Genomic DNA, 21,331 nt, shown 5'->3' with positions numbered 1-21,331 from the left:
TAACAGCACCACAAACTTCTTCTAGACAAACAGCTAACTTCATACAATAGTATAGTTGATTCATAAATAAAAGATAGAAGCTGATATTCATTCTTAATTCAATTTGACACCGGAAACTGTATATTACCTAAGAAACTTCTAGTATTTCTCATTTATTAAAAAGGGTTAAAATTGTTTGAGAAAAGAAGCTTACAAATAATGAAAGCTTATTTACTAACAAAGTCCACAGATGATTGTATAAAAGTGAACAATATTATATCATTATTGAGATTTACTTTATAGGAAATACGTTGTCACTAATAATTGAATTAAAAAGGGCTGACTTCTGCTTTTTGCCTTAAATATGAAGTAACTTCACGAGACAAAAGTCAAAATTGGCACATTTCCCTTAGTAATCCTAATCTAGACTAGTAATACCAAATAATCCTACGAAAAAACGGAGAAGCAAGAAGAAAAAGAAGAACAAGAAGGATTATAGTAGTTTGGCCATTGAAGCCTAATCTACTTTACATGGTATATATTTTTTGTATTTTTTTTCTCATTGTTTTATTACAATCTAGTCCTCTCTAAACTATTTCTCTCTAATCATTTTCACACATACCAAAAAAAATTTCAAAATATGAGAACATACTAGCAAATATGTGAATAAATTGAAACTAAAAAGAAGCCAAAAAAATATCACAAAATATAAGAACTTACATTTAATGATTAAGAGGTGCTCTGTTTTCAAGCCTCTAGTACTTCACCGATAGAAAACTACAACCCTTAAAACCTTTCAATAAAAATAATAAACTCAGATCCTTGTATCCAAATAAGCCATAAGCAAAACAAAAATACAACCAAAAAACGCAACCATTCATGAATAAAAAAACTTTCCAATTCTATAATATTCATGGACAAAACAACTAAATTTCAACGACAATAACCGATAGCCTCCTCCATGTTGACTTATATAAAAAGAATTAGCTCTTAATTTTATCTAAGAGTGCCAATAGCCAGCTTATGTTCGATGATGAAAGCACAATAACGATAATTTGAAAGAATAGAGAAACTAAAAGTTACTACACAATAGCCAAAATAAAAAAGACTTTAGTCTCAAAGTCGTAAACAAGCCCAAAGATAACAACTAACAACCAAGTTCAACAATAAAATAAACGAGATACATTAGAAATTTTTTCAACGGTAGTGTAAATATTGAAGTAAGATCTAAAGGGACAATACTAGCACCATAAGGAGTAGGAACCATATGGATGGTGACAAAGCCCCACTTTCAAGTGTCCTTGCAAGGAAGAGTATGGGACTTTCCAATCTTGCTACCCCATTATTGGATATTTGCATTCAAAAGTTAGAAAAGCAAGCAAAGCTCGTCTGAGCATTCCCCTACCCTCCCATATACTCAAAGTAATCTTACTTTACACTCGAAATAATACAGATCATTAAACTTAACCAACTTATTTAACTTTTCAAAATAGACCTAAATGACACTTGAATACACAATAGACTCAAAACAACAATTTAATCACACAAAGAGATATAATCAAACTTTAGTCAAACACAATAAGCTCAAAATTAAACTTTAGTCACAGATAGGCCAAAAACCCAAACTTTATAAACATAAATGTGGGGCTCCACTATTTTTTAAGGATGACAAGACAAAGGCTTCCGTCACTATTGATATTTGGGTGAAATACTTTACTCTTAAAAGTAACTTGGAACAACAAACAATATACAATTTTTAAACCTCGCTACTTTATTCAACAAAAAATGAAGATAGTACCCACGAAATCATCTTGAACACAGATCATCAAGTGCAACAAACAAAAAGACAATAAATTTTCCTATTACATATGTGTGGGAGTTGAAATTATTTTGTTTATATAACTAAATTTGGGACATCAAAAAAATCCTTACATCATAAAGTGAATATAGCATAACCTACAGCTCGATACAATTATGATACAATTTTTTTTCATGCTTGCAGAGAATAAAATGACATTGCAAAAGTAAAAATAAAAATAAAAACAAAAATGGAAAATGTAATTGAAAATGTTACAATACAGCAAAAGTAAAAGCACATAAGAAAGGTTTTGAGAAGATTAATTATTTGGATTAAAATTTTTGACCAAAATTGAGATATGTAATCTTACCACTAGAACCGTCTTCATATCAGGCGATAAAATTAAAGATAATTTTGTTGGTTCTGAGACTTAAATGGGCATGTGATAAATATGTTTGAAGTATGTTATATGTATGAGCATGATTTAGAATTTTTACGAGATATATTAAGAGGATGATTGAGCATGGGCCTAAATTGTGAGATAAGTAACACCACTAGTAGAAGGCAAAAATAAGATATATGTTGATGAGCTTAACTTCATGTGACTTATTATGTGAGTATAAATGTATACCATGCGAATTATTATAAAATTGTAATTGTTTTGTCATGAACATGATCTAGTACATGAAAGTGATGTACTAGGGTTGATTCCTTAAAACTACATTAAACATGTATGTTGAGATTGATTAACATGAAATTGATTACGAGATTTCATAGGACTCATGAATATGTGAATGTTATATGTGATATGAATTTAGATGTGATCTCTTTTTTCCTTTCCACACTCGTTGACTGCATGAATGTGGTGCATGTCTAAGAGCACTAGTGCATGAAATAGATGTACTAGGGCCGGTATGATGAAAGTGATACATACACAGCTTGTTTGCCTTTCTTCTTTCTTTTTCGTACGTTAGGGTCGTTCAGGTATTTCTCGAAAGATCCTTCTAGCTCGCACAGCACTAGGTAGACCCAGAGGGAACTGGGTATATATGAAAGAGGTGCATGCTCAGTGGGTTATATGTGTACGAAAAAGGTGTATACATAACCATGTGCACGAAAGAGATGCACATCTTTACATTCATAGAGAATACCTGGGGTGTATGAAGGTGATGCATTCCCAGAGGGTTCAATGTATATGAAAGAGATATACATCGGACCTGATGCATGTGAAAGTGACGCACATCTAGGAGAAAGGTAAAAGAGTGAAGTCAAGTAAGAGAAATCTTCAGGTCCCACTAGTATGAAGTTACCGTTCATATTGCATATATTAGACATAAATGCTTAGTCTGACCCCAGTAGTGGCGTTACTTACTGAGTATTTTATACTCATATTTTCTCATGTTTCTTTTTCAGGAAAATGTAAGAGTACAACGGCGAATGATAGGTGAAATCCAGTTAGAAAATATAAAGAGATGGAAATAATATCGTTTACCTCTTCATTGTGTACGATCAAGTCGCGCGATTAAACGATTTAAGACAAACCTCATCATTTACCTTGTCGTACTAAATGATGGAGCCTCGAAGACTAAGCGATAGTGAAGTGTGATATCGTTTACCTTGTCATACTAAGCGATGGAGCCTCGGAGACTAATCGATAGTGATATCGTTTACCTTGCCGTACTAAACGATAGGATGTTGGCACTACATGATAGGAAGTATCATTTACCTCTTCTTGTATACGATAGGAGTTAAGCGTTACACAACGGAGGCTATCATCTACCCTTTCGTTGTACATGATAGACTCTAAACACTAAACGTTGAATGATATATTCAATCATTTAGTTGATCGTTGTACACGATGAAGTCAAATCACTAAGCGATAGACAGAGAGATTTTAACTTTGCCTCTCCGTATCTTCATTTTCATTGAAAAGGGGCAGCATGCCCGATTTATACATTATTCCCTATTTTAGGGATTCAAAGAATTAAAAACTTATATACTAAACAACTAATGAAATGATGGTCCAATATATGAAGAAAGAATATTTTTTTGTTATCACCAATCCTAACAGAAATTTGGAGCAATAAAAGAAATAATTCTTCATGATTCTCCACAGTAACATGACAACCTTCAGCTGATGTATCTTCTTGACTCCTTCTTGGTTGCTTATGTGGAATTTTCTCTAACACCCCCTCTCAAACTTGTGGGGAGTTCAACTATCCCAAGTTTGGACCTTAAGTTGAAGAATTAAGAGTGTGTCAATGGTTTTCTGAGGTAGTCAGCTAGCTGATCTGATGAAGGAACATACTGGATTTCAAGTTTCCCTTCGAGATATATCTGACAAAGTGAACATCAATTTAAATGTGTTTGGTCTAAGCGTGGAAGACCGAGTTGTTGGCTAAGGCCCCTGCACTTACATTGTCACACCAAATTATTAGTTTGGATGAATGGGACTGCTGGATTTCACTTAGTAGTTGTTGAAGCCAAACAATTTCTGAAGTTGTGTGGGCAAGGGCTTGATACTCTGACTCAATACTTGATCAAGTTATTGTTGTTTGTTTCTTTGAGGACCAGGAGACAAGATTTCCACCAATAAATACATAATATATAGCTACTGACTTTCTATCATCAATTTTTACTACCCAATCTGCATCTGAATAAGCTGATACTTCAAGTGAATGACTCGGTTAAAACAGTAGGCCATAGTTTTTGGTACCACTAATGTATCGAAGAACTCTCTTTGTTGCTTGCCAGTGAGCATCTATGGAAGCTTAAGGAATTGACTGAGATGATTCACCATGTAAGTGATGTCCGGACAGGTGTTGGTTAGGTATTGGAGTGCTCCAATTGTGCTTCTATACAAAAATGGGTCTGTGAGAGGAACTCCATCATTGATAGATAGATGTTTGCCTAAGTTGTTGGGTGAGGCTACAGATTCTAGATCTGAAAGGCTAATCATTTGTAATAGATCATCAACATATTTCGACTTATTCAATATAAACCCATGCTCCAGATATTGAACTTGGATACCTAAGAAGTAATTCAGCTTTCTTAGGTCTTTGAGAGCAAACATGTTATCTAAAGTAGCCACTAATCAAGACATCAAGTGGTTGTTGTTTCCTGTAATTATTACATCATCCACATAGACAAGGAGTAATATAGTTGAAACTTTTAAGTTAAGTATAAACAATGATGTATCTGCCTTCGAGTTGGTGAATCCCCAGCTATTAGAGTAGTGGTAAGTAAATCATTCCAGGCCCGAGGGGCTTGTTTCAATCCATATATAGCCTTGTTAAGTTTACATATAAGATTAGGGAACTTAGAGTTGACATACCCGAGTGGTTGATGCATGTAAACATCTTCTGTTAATTTCCCATTTAGGAAAGCATTGTTGAAGTCAAGCTGACGAAGGACCCATCCTTTGGAGACAACAATGCTTAAGACAACTCTGATTGTTGATGCTTTGACCACCAGGCTGAACGTTTTAAAGAAATCAATTCCAGGATATTGATGAAACCCTTTGGCTACTAGATGTGCTTTGTATCTTTGTATTGACCCATCTGGATTTTTCTTTAGACTGAAAATCCATTTTTTGCCCAATACATTGAAGGATTGAATGAAGGAACTAACTGCTAAGTCTGGTTGTTGATGAGTGCTTGAAATTCAGTGTCCATAGCTTGCTTCCATTGAGGTGTAGCAAGTGCATCAGATACCTGCGTTGGTTCAGTCAAAGACCAGTCACGTTAAGTAGTGCTTAGCCAAGCTTTTGGTTTGAAAATATCAAAGCTTTTGGTTTTAAAATGTCAGCTTTGCCTCTCGTAATCATTGGATGAGTAGGTTGCAATGGATGAGAGATGTTTGGAACAGGGGTTATATGTGAGATATACGGAAGGGTGCTGCTAGGTGACTGATTGGAAGGGCTGGCCATGGGAGTTTAGGTGGCTATATGTTCTAGACAGTTACTAGGCAAGGCATCTGATGTTTAAGGAAAGGCGATAGGTTCAGTAGACATAGGAGAGGTGGAAGAGGCTGGATTGATATCTCATATTGAGGTGTTTGATGGTGAGGGACTATTATAAGGGTTTGAGACAGATTATGGTGAATGAATGGAGGCACTTTGCAATAGTGGAGTTATGTTGGGAGAGAGAACTTGAAGGCCACTATTCACTGTATTTTTGTGTGTTAAAGGACCAAGCACCTAAAAGCCATAGGAGAAAGGAACATCAGATTCATTAAAGATAACATTCCTGGAGATGAATACTTTACCATCTTTATTGAGACATCGATGTCCTTTGTGAACCATGCTTGGACCCAAGTAAACACATTTATCAGAGTGAAACTGAAAGTTGTTCGGTTGGTACGCTTGAAGACATGGAAAACGGGCACAACCAAACACTCTTAATTTTGTAACATCAAGTAGTTTACCATACATCAGTTGTATAGGTGACTGGTTCTTTAGTACCAGTGTGGGAAGACCATTTATCAGATGACAAGCATCGAGAAATGCATCCCACCAAAACTGAAGAGGCATTGATGTTTATGCTAGCAAAGTCAGTCCCATCTCTACTAGGTGTCTATGTTTTCTTTCAGCTCTTCCATTTTGTTGAGATGTATAGGAACAAGAAAACCAAGAGGCAATGCCTTGTGAGCTACATAATTGATGCAACTTGATGTATTCACCACCATTATCTGACTGCAATGCTTTTATGTTTGTTTTAAATTGTGTTTGAACAACTTGTAGGAAATGTTTGAATGCCTGTAGTGTATCTGACTTCTGTTTAAGGGGATAAACCCAGAGATATCTTCTATAATCATCAATAAACGATATGTAATATCTATATCCTTCAGTGGAGTTTGTAGACGTTGGACCCCATACATCTGAGTGTATTAAATCAAATTTATGTTATGCATGAGTCAAAGAATTAGGAAAGGGTAGGGAATGGGCTTTACCAAGACAGCAAGGTTCACAAACTTAATCTCTTTATTCAACTTAGTAAAAAGATTACAAGTTTTCAATATATTCTCCAAAATTCAAAGAGAAGGATTACCCAGTCTCCTATGCCACAACCTTTTAGATTATACTAAGTTTGCTCCACTTTTGGACAGAACAAAGGTTGTAGAATTGTTATTTATGTTCACTAGGTTGAAAAAAACAACTTGCCTCTTTGATATTTACATCAACTGGAATCACCTCTACTCCATTTAGCTGATATAGTCCGCCTTTAAAAGTTCCTTTCACCAGTACTTGTCTCGAATATTTGTCCTTAATAACACAACAATCATTATAAAACTTAACATAAACATCATTATCTTGAACTAGTTTTGATATGCTAACCAGATTCTTCGCAATATTTGGTACACATAATATGTTTTTCAGATTCAAATTGCAACTAGGAACTTAAACATGCATTTCCTATTGAAGATATATCTAATTATTGTCCATTCCCTACTATAATTTGTTCGTTACCTGTGTACTCAGAGGGATTTGCTATATTGTTGGGATCTATTATCACATAGTTGGTTGCTCTACTATCTACATACCAATTAAAGTCCCCTGCTGATTCAGTTTGAAAAAAAGGATTCGAGTTCTATGAGGTGACAAATGTTGAGGGATTTGCCCCATGGTTGTGTTGATTCTAAGTGTTTCCTTTATCACTGTTTTGATTTGGGACAAACTCTTGGTTGTACCTCTGGTAGCACACATCTGCAGCGTGTACATACTTGGAGAAAACCTGACATGTAGGCCTATTTCCTCTATCTCGACCTCTTCCTCTGTTTCCTCCACTATTGTTGTTTCCTCTAGATCCATTAAATCGTTGCTTGTTACCTCCTTGTGTGTTACTTTGTCCAGGGGCCTTATATGAAGAGTTGTTCCGATTGTAAGCAACATTGGCTGAGGCATTATGAGCAAATACTGTAGTGGTTTTTGAAGTGTTCTGATGTTCCAACCTTTTCTCGAATGACAGTAGTTCAGATTGCATATCCAACCAAGATATCTCTGGCTTGCTTTGAATAACAACCACCACTGGATTGTACTCCTCATCCAGTCTAAGGAATGCCTGAAACACTAGATTACGTGTAGATACTGGGCTACCAGCCTAAGCCAGATTATCAGAGTGAAGCTTCATAAGTTTCAAATATTCAGACATCGACATATTACCTTTGCATGTCTGTTGGAAAACTTGGCAAAGATAGTCTTCTTTTGCCCTCGACTGAACTCCAAACAACGAGTGTATGGCATCCCATAGACTCTTAGTACTCTCGTACCCCATCAGTTATACAACAACTTCAAGAGTCATTGAGTTGTATAACCACCTTAATAGGAGTTAATCTGTTGTAACCCAAGCTTCATACAGTGGGTTCAGGGCCTTCACGCAAGTGGAGCTCGAAGCTCCTTTTGAGTCTTGAGAGTCTGCTTCTCCAGGTTCAGCTGCTGATGAAGTAGACACAATGAACATAGGAGGACATACCTTTATTCCAGACAGATGACCTTCAAGTCTGTATCCTTTCAGGATAGGAAGAGCTAACGTCTTCTACAGCATAAAATTACCTCTCTCTAACTTGGTGCTGGTTATCTGATTCAGCAGTTGATTAAGAGCAGGTGTGCTGAACTTCGATGATTCAGTGGTCGCGTTGAGCCCTATGATGGTGGCCTTTGCCATGGTAGCTCTGATATCAAATTATAAAATATAAATAGATGGAAACATTATTGTTTACCTCTTCATTGTGTACGATCGAGTCACGCAGTTAAACGATTTAAGACAAACCTTATCGTTTACCTTGTCGTACTAAACGATGGGGCATTGGAGACTAAGCGATAGTGAAGTGTGATATCGCTTACCTTATCGTTTACCTTATCGTACTAAGCAATGCAGCCTCGAAGACTAAGCGATAGTGATATCGTTTACCTTGTCGTACTAAACGATAGGATGTTGACGCTGCACGATAGGAAGTATCGTTTACCTCTTCTTGTACACGATAAGATTTGAGCGCTACACAATAGAGGCTGTCGTCTACCCATTCGTTGTACACGATGGACTCTAAATGCTAAAGGATGAATGATATATTCAATCATTTAGCTGATCGTTGTACACGATAAAGTCAAATTACTAAGCGATAGACAGAGAGATTTTAACTGTCTCTTCGTATTCTTCATCTTCATTGAAAAGGGGCAACATGCCCGATTTATACACTGTTCCATATTTTAGGGATTCAAAGAATTAAAAAATTATATACTAAACAATTAATGAAATGAGGACACATGGTCCAATACATGAAGAAAGAATATTTGTTTGTTATCACCAATCCTAACAGAAATTTGGAGCACTAAAATGAATAATTCTGCATGACTCTCCACAGTGACATGGCAACCTTCAGCTAATGTGTCTTCTTGACTCCTCCTTGGTTACTGATGTGTCATTTTCTCTAACAAATTCATGATTGAGCCACTAGGACCAGTCATATGCTTCAGTTCATGTTTTCAGGATTTTATGTTTTAAAATTTCTAATCTTGATGTTTGAACTTGAAGTTTTGGTATTTGTGCTTTTAAACTTTTTATGAGAATTTTCTAGTTTTGTTTTATGGTTTTAAGGATATCTTATTAAATTAATTTCAGTCATTTATTTTTATTGTAGTTATTTATTTCATAGTATTTAGTTGGTTTTTACCAAATCATGAAAATGTATCGATTGAAAATATATGCATTCATGTAGTAACGGCCTAATATAAGTCTTAGGGAGTAAGGTCGTTATACATTACTCTTCTAAACCTTTCTTTATAGGTTTCTCTATTTTGTTGTTTACTTTTTATAAGTGCTTTTAAAATTCAATGTAACCCTTAAAAACTAAAACTAATAGTTTCAAATTTTTTATTTTTATTTTTTTTTTTTTGGGAATTTGACAAGAAATAAAAATTATGGAAATAAATTGTGAGTTAATAAATAAAATTTTCAAAAACCAAAAATCAAATCATTTGTATTTAATTAAAATTATTATTTGAGAAATTTTCAATTTACATCCCTAAAGTTTAGGGTTGTATTAATTTAAATCTTAAACTAATAATTATATCAATTTAAATTCTAAACTTTCGTAAATATATCTATTAACACCCTTCTTTAGACTTAGTTTAGAAAAATATAATGCGATGAAACATATAATTATTTCAATTAAATTTTTCAGTTTTTGTAAGTTAATCAAGTTAAAACCTTTAAATTAATATAGTTACTAAAGTTTATGGTTTAAATTGATATAATTATTAGTTTATATAATCCAAAGTGTAGGGTAAGTAAACTGATATTTTTTTCTTATTATTTAGATAATTATTTTAAATAGTAAAACTGTTGAAAATATTTTCAAGTATAACAAAATGTCACTGTCAAAGATAGACTAGACATCTATCACGCTCTACTACTAATAGATAATAAAATTTTGGTAAATAAATTTGTTGATTTTCTTTTATTCAAAAACAATCCTATTTTAATTATCAGCCAACACACCACCATGTGCTTTCTTTAGGGTTTAGGACAAAGGTGTTTTGAGGCAATGGTTTGTTATTTAGTTTTAGGAATTTTTTTTTTAATTATCTCATAGATATTTATGAGATTTGGCTTTTTTATACCAATTAATGCATTACAACCCAACACCTAAACAATTGTTTATATGTTCAATTTTTGTTAAACTCACTCAAAGATGTTAATAGAAAAAAAAGCAAGCAAAAACTCTACTCGAACTAATAGATTTCAACATAAAATTTAGCTTCATTAATGCATAAGATTGACTATTGAAAAGTCTTACCAAATTCATAAACTTTATGTTATTTTCTTTTAAATTTCATCAGTTTCGTATTTGATATATATTTTAGATTACAGATTTAGTCTTTAAATTTATTTGTATTTATTTAATCCATCAACTTTTAAATTTAAAGTTTAGTGTCTAAACTGTTAGGGTTTTATGGTTAGATATAATATTCAAATTTTTATCATTTAAATACAAAATTGAAAGTTAATAAAATTTAATAGACAATTTTTTAAAATTTGGATACGAAATAGATACAAATTTAAATAATTCAACGACTAAACTTACCTATGTTTTATTATTCACATTAAAGACAAAAAAAAAATTACATTGTGAAGATTTTCAAATAAAGTTTATTAGAACTAACATAAAATTCACTACATAAAAGTTTAAGGTAAAACATTTGATAACCTATTCATTTTCTGTTTTACCTGAATTTTGAGGTAACAAACATAAATTTTGTTGACAATGGTTTGTTTTGATCAAAAGAGCAATTTTTTTTTTTTTTTTATATATGAAATATGTATAGAGAAAAGAGGATATAGGTTCAGTACATTAAAAAAAATATATGAGAAATTCTAATACTTTATAAATTTTAAAGTGCAATTTGATGAAATGAAAACTTTTGAATAAGATTTGATACACACATGAGGTTCATTTAAATTTATATGTTTTGTGTGGGATTTTAATTCCTACTTTAGGCGCGTTTAATAACAAATCATTTCTTAAACTTGGACCACTAGCCACACTAATTAATGCAAACGAATCCTTCTTGACGTGAAGTTCACTCCAAAGAGACTCAATCTCCAACCAAAGGATTCTTATCCATCAAACCTCACGAACTAAGGTAAAAAGAAAAAATTAAAAAGCAAACAAAGAAAGAACACTCGACTTTTTTTAGAGAAATTGTTTTGATTTAAATATTACTTTGGTACTTGTATTTTTTATTTTTGTTCATTTTTGTCGATTTACTTTTATTTTTGATTCATTTTGATCCCTAATTTGAAAATATTCATTTTCGTCATTCTACTTTTAACTTTAGTTTATTTGGTTTTTAAGCTTTAAAAGAAAGTGTCTAATTTTATCCTTTAAAAGTGAAAATGAAGGGACCAAAATGACAACTTCTTAAAAATATAAAAATCAAAATAAACGAAAGTTAGAAGTACAAATACCAAAATGAATATTTAGAGAATATAAGGACCAAAATTAACTAAAATTAAAAATTATAGTATTTAAATCTTTAATATATGTGAGAACCTAATACTAAAGAAAGTAAGTTGATGAATTTTCAAATAAAAAACCACTAATTTCGAGGACTCAATTTAAGTCAGAGGAGCAAGTGTACTTTAAAGTTAAAACAACAATAATCTAAGCTAAAGTCATCTTCTTTAAGTTTGAATATGAAGCTCAAATGGGAGGTTTATTATTATTTTTTTTTAATGTTATTAATGTAATTATGCCATTAATATAAAGTTTAAGTTTTAAATTTAAATAATTTATCTCTCTATTTCTCTCTTTTATGGCTCTCTTGTGTACTGTCCCATTCCACACCTCTGTCTAGTTGTTATCATCTTTTGGGTGCAGAGAGAATAGTGATATCAAAAAATTGAAATTTGGGTCCAAATTATCTTTGATGGGGAAATCTCATTATTGGGGACCATGAAATGGATTACAAAATACCAAACATAAATAAATATATATATATATTGTAACAAACCTTCCAAACACTCACCTAGTCTTCATTTTCTTTTCAAATATTTCAACTATGGAGAAAGATTAGGTTTTCTTTTTGACTTCGTATTCATCACATTCTTCTTCTAGAAATGACTTTTTACCATTCTTCAAACCAGTAATACAAATGAGGATAGAAATATAGGTTTATATAGATTAGGTTTAAAATGTCAATGTCGATAAGAATATCGTTGTTATCGATAAAATGTTGAGTTTAATGGATATTTCTAGATACTCTTTAAGAAGATAAATTAATAAAGAAACATTTTATGTTTTTTTAAATGGGTTGAGATACTTATAACTATTGATATTATAACAATTTAGTTACATTTTTTTATTTTAAAAAAGAAATTGGTGTTGTCTGGGTTGCACCTATATCTGTACACTCGAGATTGGTGCCTAATAATAATTTATCATATGGCAAATTTAAGAAAGAAATGAATGGTTTTAAATTTTCTTTTACTATATGTCAAATGATCAGGGATGCATGAGATTGTTATACCTAATCATTGTCCTTTTTCTTAATATCTCATCGAGATTTATCATAAAATAAAAATATGGATTCATTCTTTAACTTGGATGTCAACATTGTAGACATGTAAAAATGTTAATGAAAATTTAATATTTTGCAGGTAATAAATAAATAAATAAATATATGTGTGGGTATATATCATATGTGTAATTATTCTTTGAATTATCTATGAATTATTGAGGACGGGGAAAGGAAGGAAGCTAAGACGAGGTTGGCCTCCCTCTGGGATTAGTCAAAAAGTGTAGATATATAAAAATTAAAAAAAAAAAAAAAAATTGAGAATTTAAACTTTTCCCTTTTAATTTTACCCCTAAAAATTCAAAAGAAAAAAGAAGTTGGGATATGAAATTGACCCTAGTCAAAATTTTTAGACTTTCTTTTATAATTTGATTAAATTCATAAAATATAGTTCAATTGATGCGTTCTTTTTCTCTTGTATTATCATATTTTTAGTGGATGTTTTTAAAATTAAAGTCAAAGTTCGGAAAAAAAATATCAATCTATAAAAACTTATTTTCAATTTTAGAATTCAAATGTTTTTTTTAAAAAAGATAAAAATAAAATAAAAAGATTGTGGGAATACAAACATAAATTTCAAATCTAAAAGTCAAACAGCGTAATAGTTATCAAATGAAGTTGGTTAGAAAAATTAGAATTTATAATGAAATTATGATATAAGATATATATAAATGAAAGATAAGCATAGTATTAAATTTTCATCAACAAATTTATAAAATTTTTGAGGATAAGGCCCCAATGTAAATAGTCTACTCAATGCATGTATGGAACTCCAATTATAATAGTTGGTATTAGCAACTATTATAACCTAAAGTCAACTATATATATTGTTACTATTCAAAATCTCTTTTTGTTCCTACCTATGAAGCACAGACACAGATACGGTTATCCGATACGGATACGATCGGATACGACGATTCGTCAATTTCTAAAAAATTAAGATAAGGATAAGTCTAAGGATACATCGTTTTTTATAAATATTTTTAATATATATATTTCTAAAAAACAAGGATATTGATATATTAAAGACTTTTTCTTAAAAAAAATCTAGGATATAGATAAATTTAGCATACAAGTTAATAACAATAACACAAAATAAAATACAAATACTAAAATACAATACAAAAAATATCTAAGATGTTGAAGTACAATAATTAAAAAAATCAATAGAAAAGTGACTCATATTATAAAGAAGAAGAAGATTAGATGAAAAAGTATGAAGATAAATGAAGAACTTCTTCATTGAATTGTTGAAAATATTCAAATGGTTTATATTTTGGTGGATTTTGTGGAGACTCAAATGTGAAGATGAAGATTAGATGATTTTAGGGTTTGGTCTTTTATTTATTTTTTTCCTTTTAGTTTTCGACTCGAGTAGTGGGTTTTTTAAATAGGTTACCTAGTTTTAAATTGAGAAAGATTAGATGAGTTGCTTATTTTTTTTTTCTTTAAAAAAAGGTACACTTAGAAATAGATACGTCGAATCGCATGTCAGATACGTATCTGAAAAGTATTTAAAAGTATCGGTATCCGATACGGATACATGTCTGATACGGATTTTTTGCCTCACATGAAGTATTGTACTTCATAGTTTCCTACTCATCCTATTTTTTCCTTTTTGTTATCGCATAAGTATTTTCTACCTAAATTTAAATAGTATGCATCTTAAATACAGATTAAAATAGTTGAAAACATCCTAAATTACTATTATAATCTAGACTAAAATAGTCAACTCGGTATCTCAAACACGGATAAGGGTTCGATATTTTAGTGTAGGAGGGTATAAAGGTAAGTTGAGAGGTTATGGAAAGGGGGAAAGAGGGAGAGAAGCATCGGAAGAAAGTAAAATTAGGAAAATGAGATTATTGAATTTGTTATTAAAGTATAGAGTTATTCTGTTGCCAGAAACAAAGCGACAGAAACCACACTAAAACCCAAAACAACAAAAGAAACAAAAAAAAAAAAAAAAAGAACACCCAAAACCCAAATCCAACTCACGACCACCACCACCATACCAACAACACCTTCTCAAAGTTATGTTTTGTCTTTGGTCCCTCCCAATAAAACCCAACAAAAAGGAACAAAAATTCCCTCTTTTCCCCTTTCCCTTTCCTTATCTTCACCTTCCCCTACACATACATACAAATACCAAAACCAAAAGCCAAAAAAAAAAAAAAAAAAATCTCAAATTTTTCTCCCTCTTCCTCGCTCCGACGATGCTGGCATCCGCCATTCAACTGTCGCTTTCCATCTTCATCATCGTCTCATCAACATTGCTGGATCTGTGTCATCTGAACCCTCTGATTTTTGCAGTACCCAACCTTTCTCTTCTTCCCATCTTTATCTCCTATGTTCATCATCGCCATCGTGTTTTCACTTTCAGAGCTCGAAAAATGGTGGTCGAGCACATTGGCCACCGTCTCCGACCTTTCGTACCCATTTATTAATATCTCCTCCACCGCCTTCAAGCATCTCACCAATATTTCCTCTTCTTCCTCCTGCACTCACCCACCCCATTTTGTTTTTCATCAGTTAATCACAATTCTCCATTGCATTTATTGCGTTCTTTGTTCTTTGAAAAATGAAATTATATTTTAACATAAAAAGGGGTGACTGGGGTATTTACTTTATTTACGTATGAACAGTTGAGGATTGCTTTTTTGAAGCAAGGGTATTGGATTGGGAAGAGCTCGTGTGAAGCAGAGAGCAGAGCAGATGCTGCAATTACTGATGCCTTGAACTCCAAAAGCTCGATCCCTACAAACAAACAAACAAACATAATGTATGTTTATTGATGCAGAAAGAAAGTGAAGGGGAAATAATTGTTTGTTTGTTTTCAAGATGTTTAATTCATTACCGTTTTGAGCTATGAAGATGATCTCTGTCGCTCTGGCTTTAAGAGCTTGCAACAGAGGTGGGTCTCTGAGTTTGAAAAGGGAAATGAAGAAGGGGATGAAAGAGAAAGGAGTGATGGAACGCATTCTCCATTTAAGAGCTCCCAAGATGAGAACTTCCATTCTGTGTACTGTTTGGGGATCAAAGATGAATCCCTCATTACCCTGTTTCCAAAATTGAGTTAGCTCTGTATTTGCCATTTCGGCATTGGGACACAGCAATGTAATAATACCTGAAAGTCAAAGAGATTGTGTTCTATTTGCTTCATTTTGGCAGCCAAAGATACGCAGGAAACCGCAAGAAGCCTCAAGACCCATGGCTTTGGTTGCTGTACCACCATAGAAAAACAGTCAAATAATGAACAACAAAAACAGGGGAAGTGAGACAATGGGAAAATGGGAAATTACCGGCACTCCCTGAAAGGAGAAGAAACGATCAAGATAATTGACAGCGAGGTACGACAAGTGTGGATCGATGTTACAGTTACAACAACACTGCAAAAGGGAAAGAAAATTAGGGGAAAGAGGAAAAGAAAACCCAAGTGAAGAAAATTGTTAAAAAGAAAAAGGAAAAATGGGTTTACCTGAGAGATTAAAGAAATGGTGTCTCGTCGGACGGCGAAATCAGAAGGAGAAGAGTGAAGGGTGTGAAGGTAAGTGGGAGAGAGCATGTGATCGGACTCAATGAGAAAGAGAGAGGCGTCGTCTTCAGAGGAATGAAGTTCATGAAGATGGGTTAATGGGTTTTCGAGATCGAACTCCATAGAAAAATGAGAAAGAAAGGAAGAAGGAAGTTGTTCAGTGAGAGTGAGAGTGGAAGAGAGAAGGGGAAGACATATTTGAGGTTTAAAGAGGGAAATGATGATGAGGAAAAAGCAGAGTGATTGGGTATTTTCTTAAAAGAAGTTGAGGAGACTTGAAATTCACTCCTTGGTTGCTGGTTATTGGGAAGGAAAATAGGGAGAAATAGAGATGGAAATGGAAGAAGGAAGAAAAAGTGGGGTCGTGTCTGTCTATGTGAGGGTGATAATATGTCCCAAGCCTGATTCGTGGACCCTCCCTCATCCATCCCATTACTTTAGCTCTCCTTTAAAAAAAACAAAAAAATAAAACACATATTTCGTCTCTAAACTTTCTTAAAATAACAATATAGTTTTTAAGTATTTATCCTCCACTTAACGATTTAAATTTGTATGGACTAAATCGTTATCAATTAAAGTTTATGAACCGAATTGATAATTCATATTCTTATAAAAATTTAGAGACTAAAAAATATTTTTTAATCCTTAAATTTCTTTAGTTGAACCAGCTCCTTATTATTGGAAGTAGCCTAATGAAATGGTAGTAGTTTTTGTACACAAACAAAGTGGGTTGGGGTGACTGAAGTATTTTTGTAATTGTAAAAATCCCTCAAAGTATTGTGGTAGTTGTCATTATACTTTCAATTTTCTATTGTAAAAATTGAGTCCTCAAACTTATATATACTTTAAAATTTGAGATATTTGAGGATTTGACTAATATAGATTTGAGAGTCCAATTTTAATATTTTATAAATTAGATAACCCAATTTTTAAAATAACTTAATTGCAACTATCATCATATTTCAAAGGTAGGTTTGCAACTTTTTTTTTAATTAACCTTCACTTCGTTTTTACTTTTCTCTTTCTCTCTTCTTTTTCTTTCCATCCCTTCATTCCCTATATAATTAGGTCAAGACTCTACATTTTGAAAATAACTTTAAAAAGATTACTTAAAAAATATTATGAGTTTCGTCTTTGAACTTATTGATTTGTGTCTATTTGGTATATGACTTTAAGACGTGTAATATTTTTGTGACTATTTAATATTTAATATTTTATTTTTAAAATACATTTGAAATTTTAAAAGTTTCATTAATATTCTTTCATTTTAAAAAAGTTCAAAAAAAACAATTAGTGTAAGTATATGTAAGAAAATAGCCTGTACCTCACGTAAAAAAAAAAAAAAAATCCCTTAGGAGGTGCTTGACAACCAAGTAAAGTTGGGTTGAGTTGGTATTTTTTACCAATTCAATGTTTGACGACCAACTTTGAGCTCCAACAATCACCTCTGACGACACTCTGACAACCAATTCCGACAACCACCTTGGTACAAACAAAACTCTCACTTCCACATTCGCACGACCAACTTCGACGAAGAACTCCGGACTCCACCAACCACCTCTGAAGACAACTCTAGCGACTAACTCCAACGACTAGTTTTACACAAGCAACTTCAGCGATATACTCTGCCTACCACCTTCTGTGTCCAAATTCGACGACCATGGATAAAAATAAAATGGTGGGTTTAATTACCCATCATTTTATCACTCTCACTCTCACCCGATTTCCCATGTGTTTTCATTACTCTCCCAACTCCCTTAATTACTTTGTCGTTTCTCTCTTTCATGTTCTTTTCATATTTACTCCCCTTCTCTCATATTCTCTCTTCTTTCGCCATCTAGTTCGTCTTTCTCATTTTCTCTCAACTTTCTCTGTCTGGTTCGTATGGGTTTTATTTTCCCTTTTCTTTCTCAACTCCTCCTTTCTCTTTTTTTTTTTTTTTAAATACGATGTCATATTATTGTTTCACTAAATAAAAGTGGAATTTAAATATTACATCAACGATATGTTTTAAACAACCTATCCCTTGATGTTTTCAAATATTACATAATTCTAATGAAATAGTAGAATTTAAAATTATGGCTCAAGTTTTTTCTTTAAAAAAAAAATAGTTTGTACTTTGATGCAACCTAATAGTAGAAAAAATAGACATCAATATTTTTAAAATCATTTCACGGGTTTTAGAAAAAGGTAAATTCATATTCCACAAATTGATCAAAAAGGACTATCTAATAGTTGGTTTTATGATTTAAATGGTAAGATTTTGGTTTTTTTTTAAGATTGACATTTAAGTGTCATCTCTTCTATCTAAAACAATGTCAATAATTTCATTTGATGGCATTAATCCTTTCAATTCTTTTTAATTTTTTCAGTAATTGATTATTAAGTTGGGTTTTTGAATTGAATAATTACTTCTATTTGAGTGTCTAAAAAATTGAATTCAAAATTTTGTGTTATGTATGTGAATACTTTGTAGAGAATTTGTTATGTTTTGAGAATGGAAAAGAATTAGAAGTCTTTTTTTTTTTTTTATCTTAGAAAAGTTAGAAAAATATGTGTATAGTTGAGATACCTTAACTCAACTCAACTCTACATCCAAACATAGACAATAATTACTAATTCAATTCAACTCTACACATCAAACACAGACAATGTAACTCTCCAAATAATAATTACCAACTAAACTAAATTCAACTCTCTATTTTTATCGCGCGCCAAATACTTCTAACTTTCAAAAATTGCATTAATACTTTTATCTTTTAAAAAAATGGTCTTACCATTAGTATATGAATTAAAACTGTTTATCTCTACGCTATACTTCATCCCATTCATGTATTTTTTTTCATTTGCTTCAATGTATGATCTAAGGCTAACACTTATTTTTTCCCTCTCTTCAATACCTTTTTATTCCGCTTCCATTTCTATTTCTATTTCTATTTCTTTTTTTCTTTTCTTTTCTTTCCTTTTTCTTTTTCCATTCCATTACTTTTAACATGGGTTACGAAACATATTTGATTCCTAAACTTTCATAAAATAACAATATAGTTTTAAACATTTTATCTATTTGCTTTTAAATTTATAACAATTTAGTTCATAAATATTGATAAGTAATAATTTAGTCTTTATACTTAACAATTTAAAAATATAGGAACTAAATTGTTACCGATTAAAGTTCATAAACTGAATTGGTAGTTATGGAAGTCTATCATTGATAGAGGCTGATATATGTCTATCAGTATCTATCAATGATAGATCTGTCATTGATATTATTAGGGATAGAAACTTACACAAGTTTCTCATTGATAGAAGTTGATAGAAGTTTATCAGTGTCTCTCAGTATCTTTTTTACTATTTCTGTAAATAATTTGGCATTTCTTCTATTTGTTAAATTTCTCAAAATAAATTAATAAGTTTTAACTATGTTAATTAGTTTTCAAATTTAATTCTTAAACTTTGAAGTTTATATCTATTTGATTTCTAAATGTTTAAAACTACAAATTTAATTCTTGAGTTTTTAATTTTTGTAAAAAAGAATTACAAGTATACTTGATGAAAAATTAAAAGCTTAGAGTTTCATTTGACATAAAATTTAAATTTATGTAGAACTATAATGCAAAATTAAAAGTTTAGTTCAATTAATTTTTAAAAAACTTGAATTTTTTGTGGATCTATTGGACATAAAATTAAAAGTCTAAGGTAATATTTTACACAAAATTGAAAATTTTTGGATTAAACAGTTTAACCTTTTACTAAAAAGATGAAAAAGTAATAAATGGAGAGACCATTTAGTTTGGTTTTGATTCTTTTTTAATTTCTTTTTTCTAGCATTAACAATTCTCATTCTTACTAAAGTGAGTATAGTTCAACTGACATATGGATGTTGAAAAATATAAAGGTGATATAATGCACAATTGCAGATGTTAAAATGTTGGCTACAACTCTTGGTAAAACAATACGGAGAACATTAAAGAACAATAAACATAGAGGTTTGGTAACCCAGTTTGGTGAAATACCACCTATTTCTGGGGGATAGCGTGTCCAAGAAAGATAACTCCACTAATGTAAAGTAAAGTAATTACAATGTTATACTTATCTGTTGAAACAAGCAATAACAAAGACACACGTCAAGCTCAACTTCTTGAGAAAAAAAAAAAAAAAAAAAACTTAGGTTCCCCTAAATGTGAGACTCCCTCTCAATACACCTTAGAATCCCTTAAATACGAGTACATTAGTAGATGAACACTCAAACTCCCTTAAGTGTGAGACTCTAACTTTCAAGTAGTTTATTTTTCTTCCTTCAAATGAAGATCACTTCACTCTATGAATTTAGGTTCTCCTTAAGTAAGAGAACCTCTTCTCAACTCGTTGCAAACTCTACAGTAACTTTTGGATGAGCACTAATAGGATAAGAACACATATGCAACCTTTACCAAGAAGGTCACACACTTATGAGTTTTGTTCATTTTCACAAGACAGCTGCAATGAAGATAATCTTTCTGAATCAAATGCGCAAACCTTACAGACAAAAAGACCACCCTTAAATATGTATAGCAGAATGCAAAACCAGCCATAACAAAACATTATAAAATGGGTAGAAAAAGAAACTTATTCAAAGAAAGTATATTGTTAACATCTTCCCAATAAGGAAACAAAATATCTATAGAAACAACATCTCGACCAAAACATTAGACAACCAGAAAACATATATGTCGAGACATTCTAACAACCACCCATTGCAAGGGGACAACAACATTAAATAAAAAATGTCAATCTCAAGATGCTAACAAATGTGTTAACAAGTAAGAGGTCTATGATTTTAATCCTCTTATTATTGGATTGGTATAGCAACCCTAGAGGGAGGTGAATAGTGTTTATTAAAACTAATTAACCTTTTTTTTTCCACATATAGGCCCAATTAAGTAAGTTAATATACTTTTTGAAAAAA

The 21,331-nt window shown here is 31.8% G+C and overlaps 1 protein-coding gene across 1 annotated transcript; it reads right to left on the bottom strand.

The window, feature by feature from the left end:
* Positions 1–14,701: 14,701 nt before the first annotated feature.
* Positions 14,702–16,702, bottom strand: LOC120088644 (putative cyclin-D6-1). The gene is made up of 6 exons (XM_039046059.1): positions 16,330–16,702; positions 16,154–16,240; positions 15,979–16,074; positions 15,709–15,910; positions 15,478–15,608; positions 14,702–15,349 (listed from the first exon to the last, which is right to left on the bottom strand). The coding sequence occupies exons 1-6, from the start codon at positions 16,507–16,509 to the stop codon at positions 15,119–15,121; spliced, it is 927 nt and encodes a 308-aa protein (XP_038901987.1). The 5' UTR covers positions 16,510–16,702; the 3' UTR covers positions 14,702–15,118.
* Positions 16,703–21,331: the final 4,629 nt, after the last annotated feature.

Source organism: Benincasa hispida, chromosome 10 (assembly GCF_009727055.1).
Source record: "Benincasa hispida cultivar B227 chromosome 10, ASM972705v1, whole genome shotgun sequence".
Classification (NCBI taxonomy): domain Eukaryota; kingdom Viridiplantae; phylum Streptophyta; class Magnoliopsida; order Cucurbitales; family Cucurbitaceae; genus Benincasa; species Benincasa hispida.
Note: the sequence above shows the minus strand (reverse complement) of the source record. Positions and strands in the feature narration are given on the sequence as shown.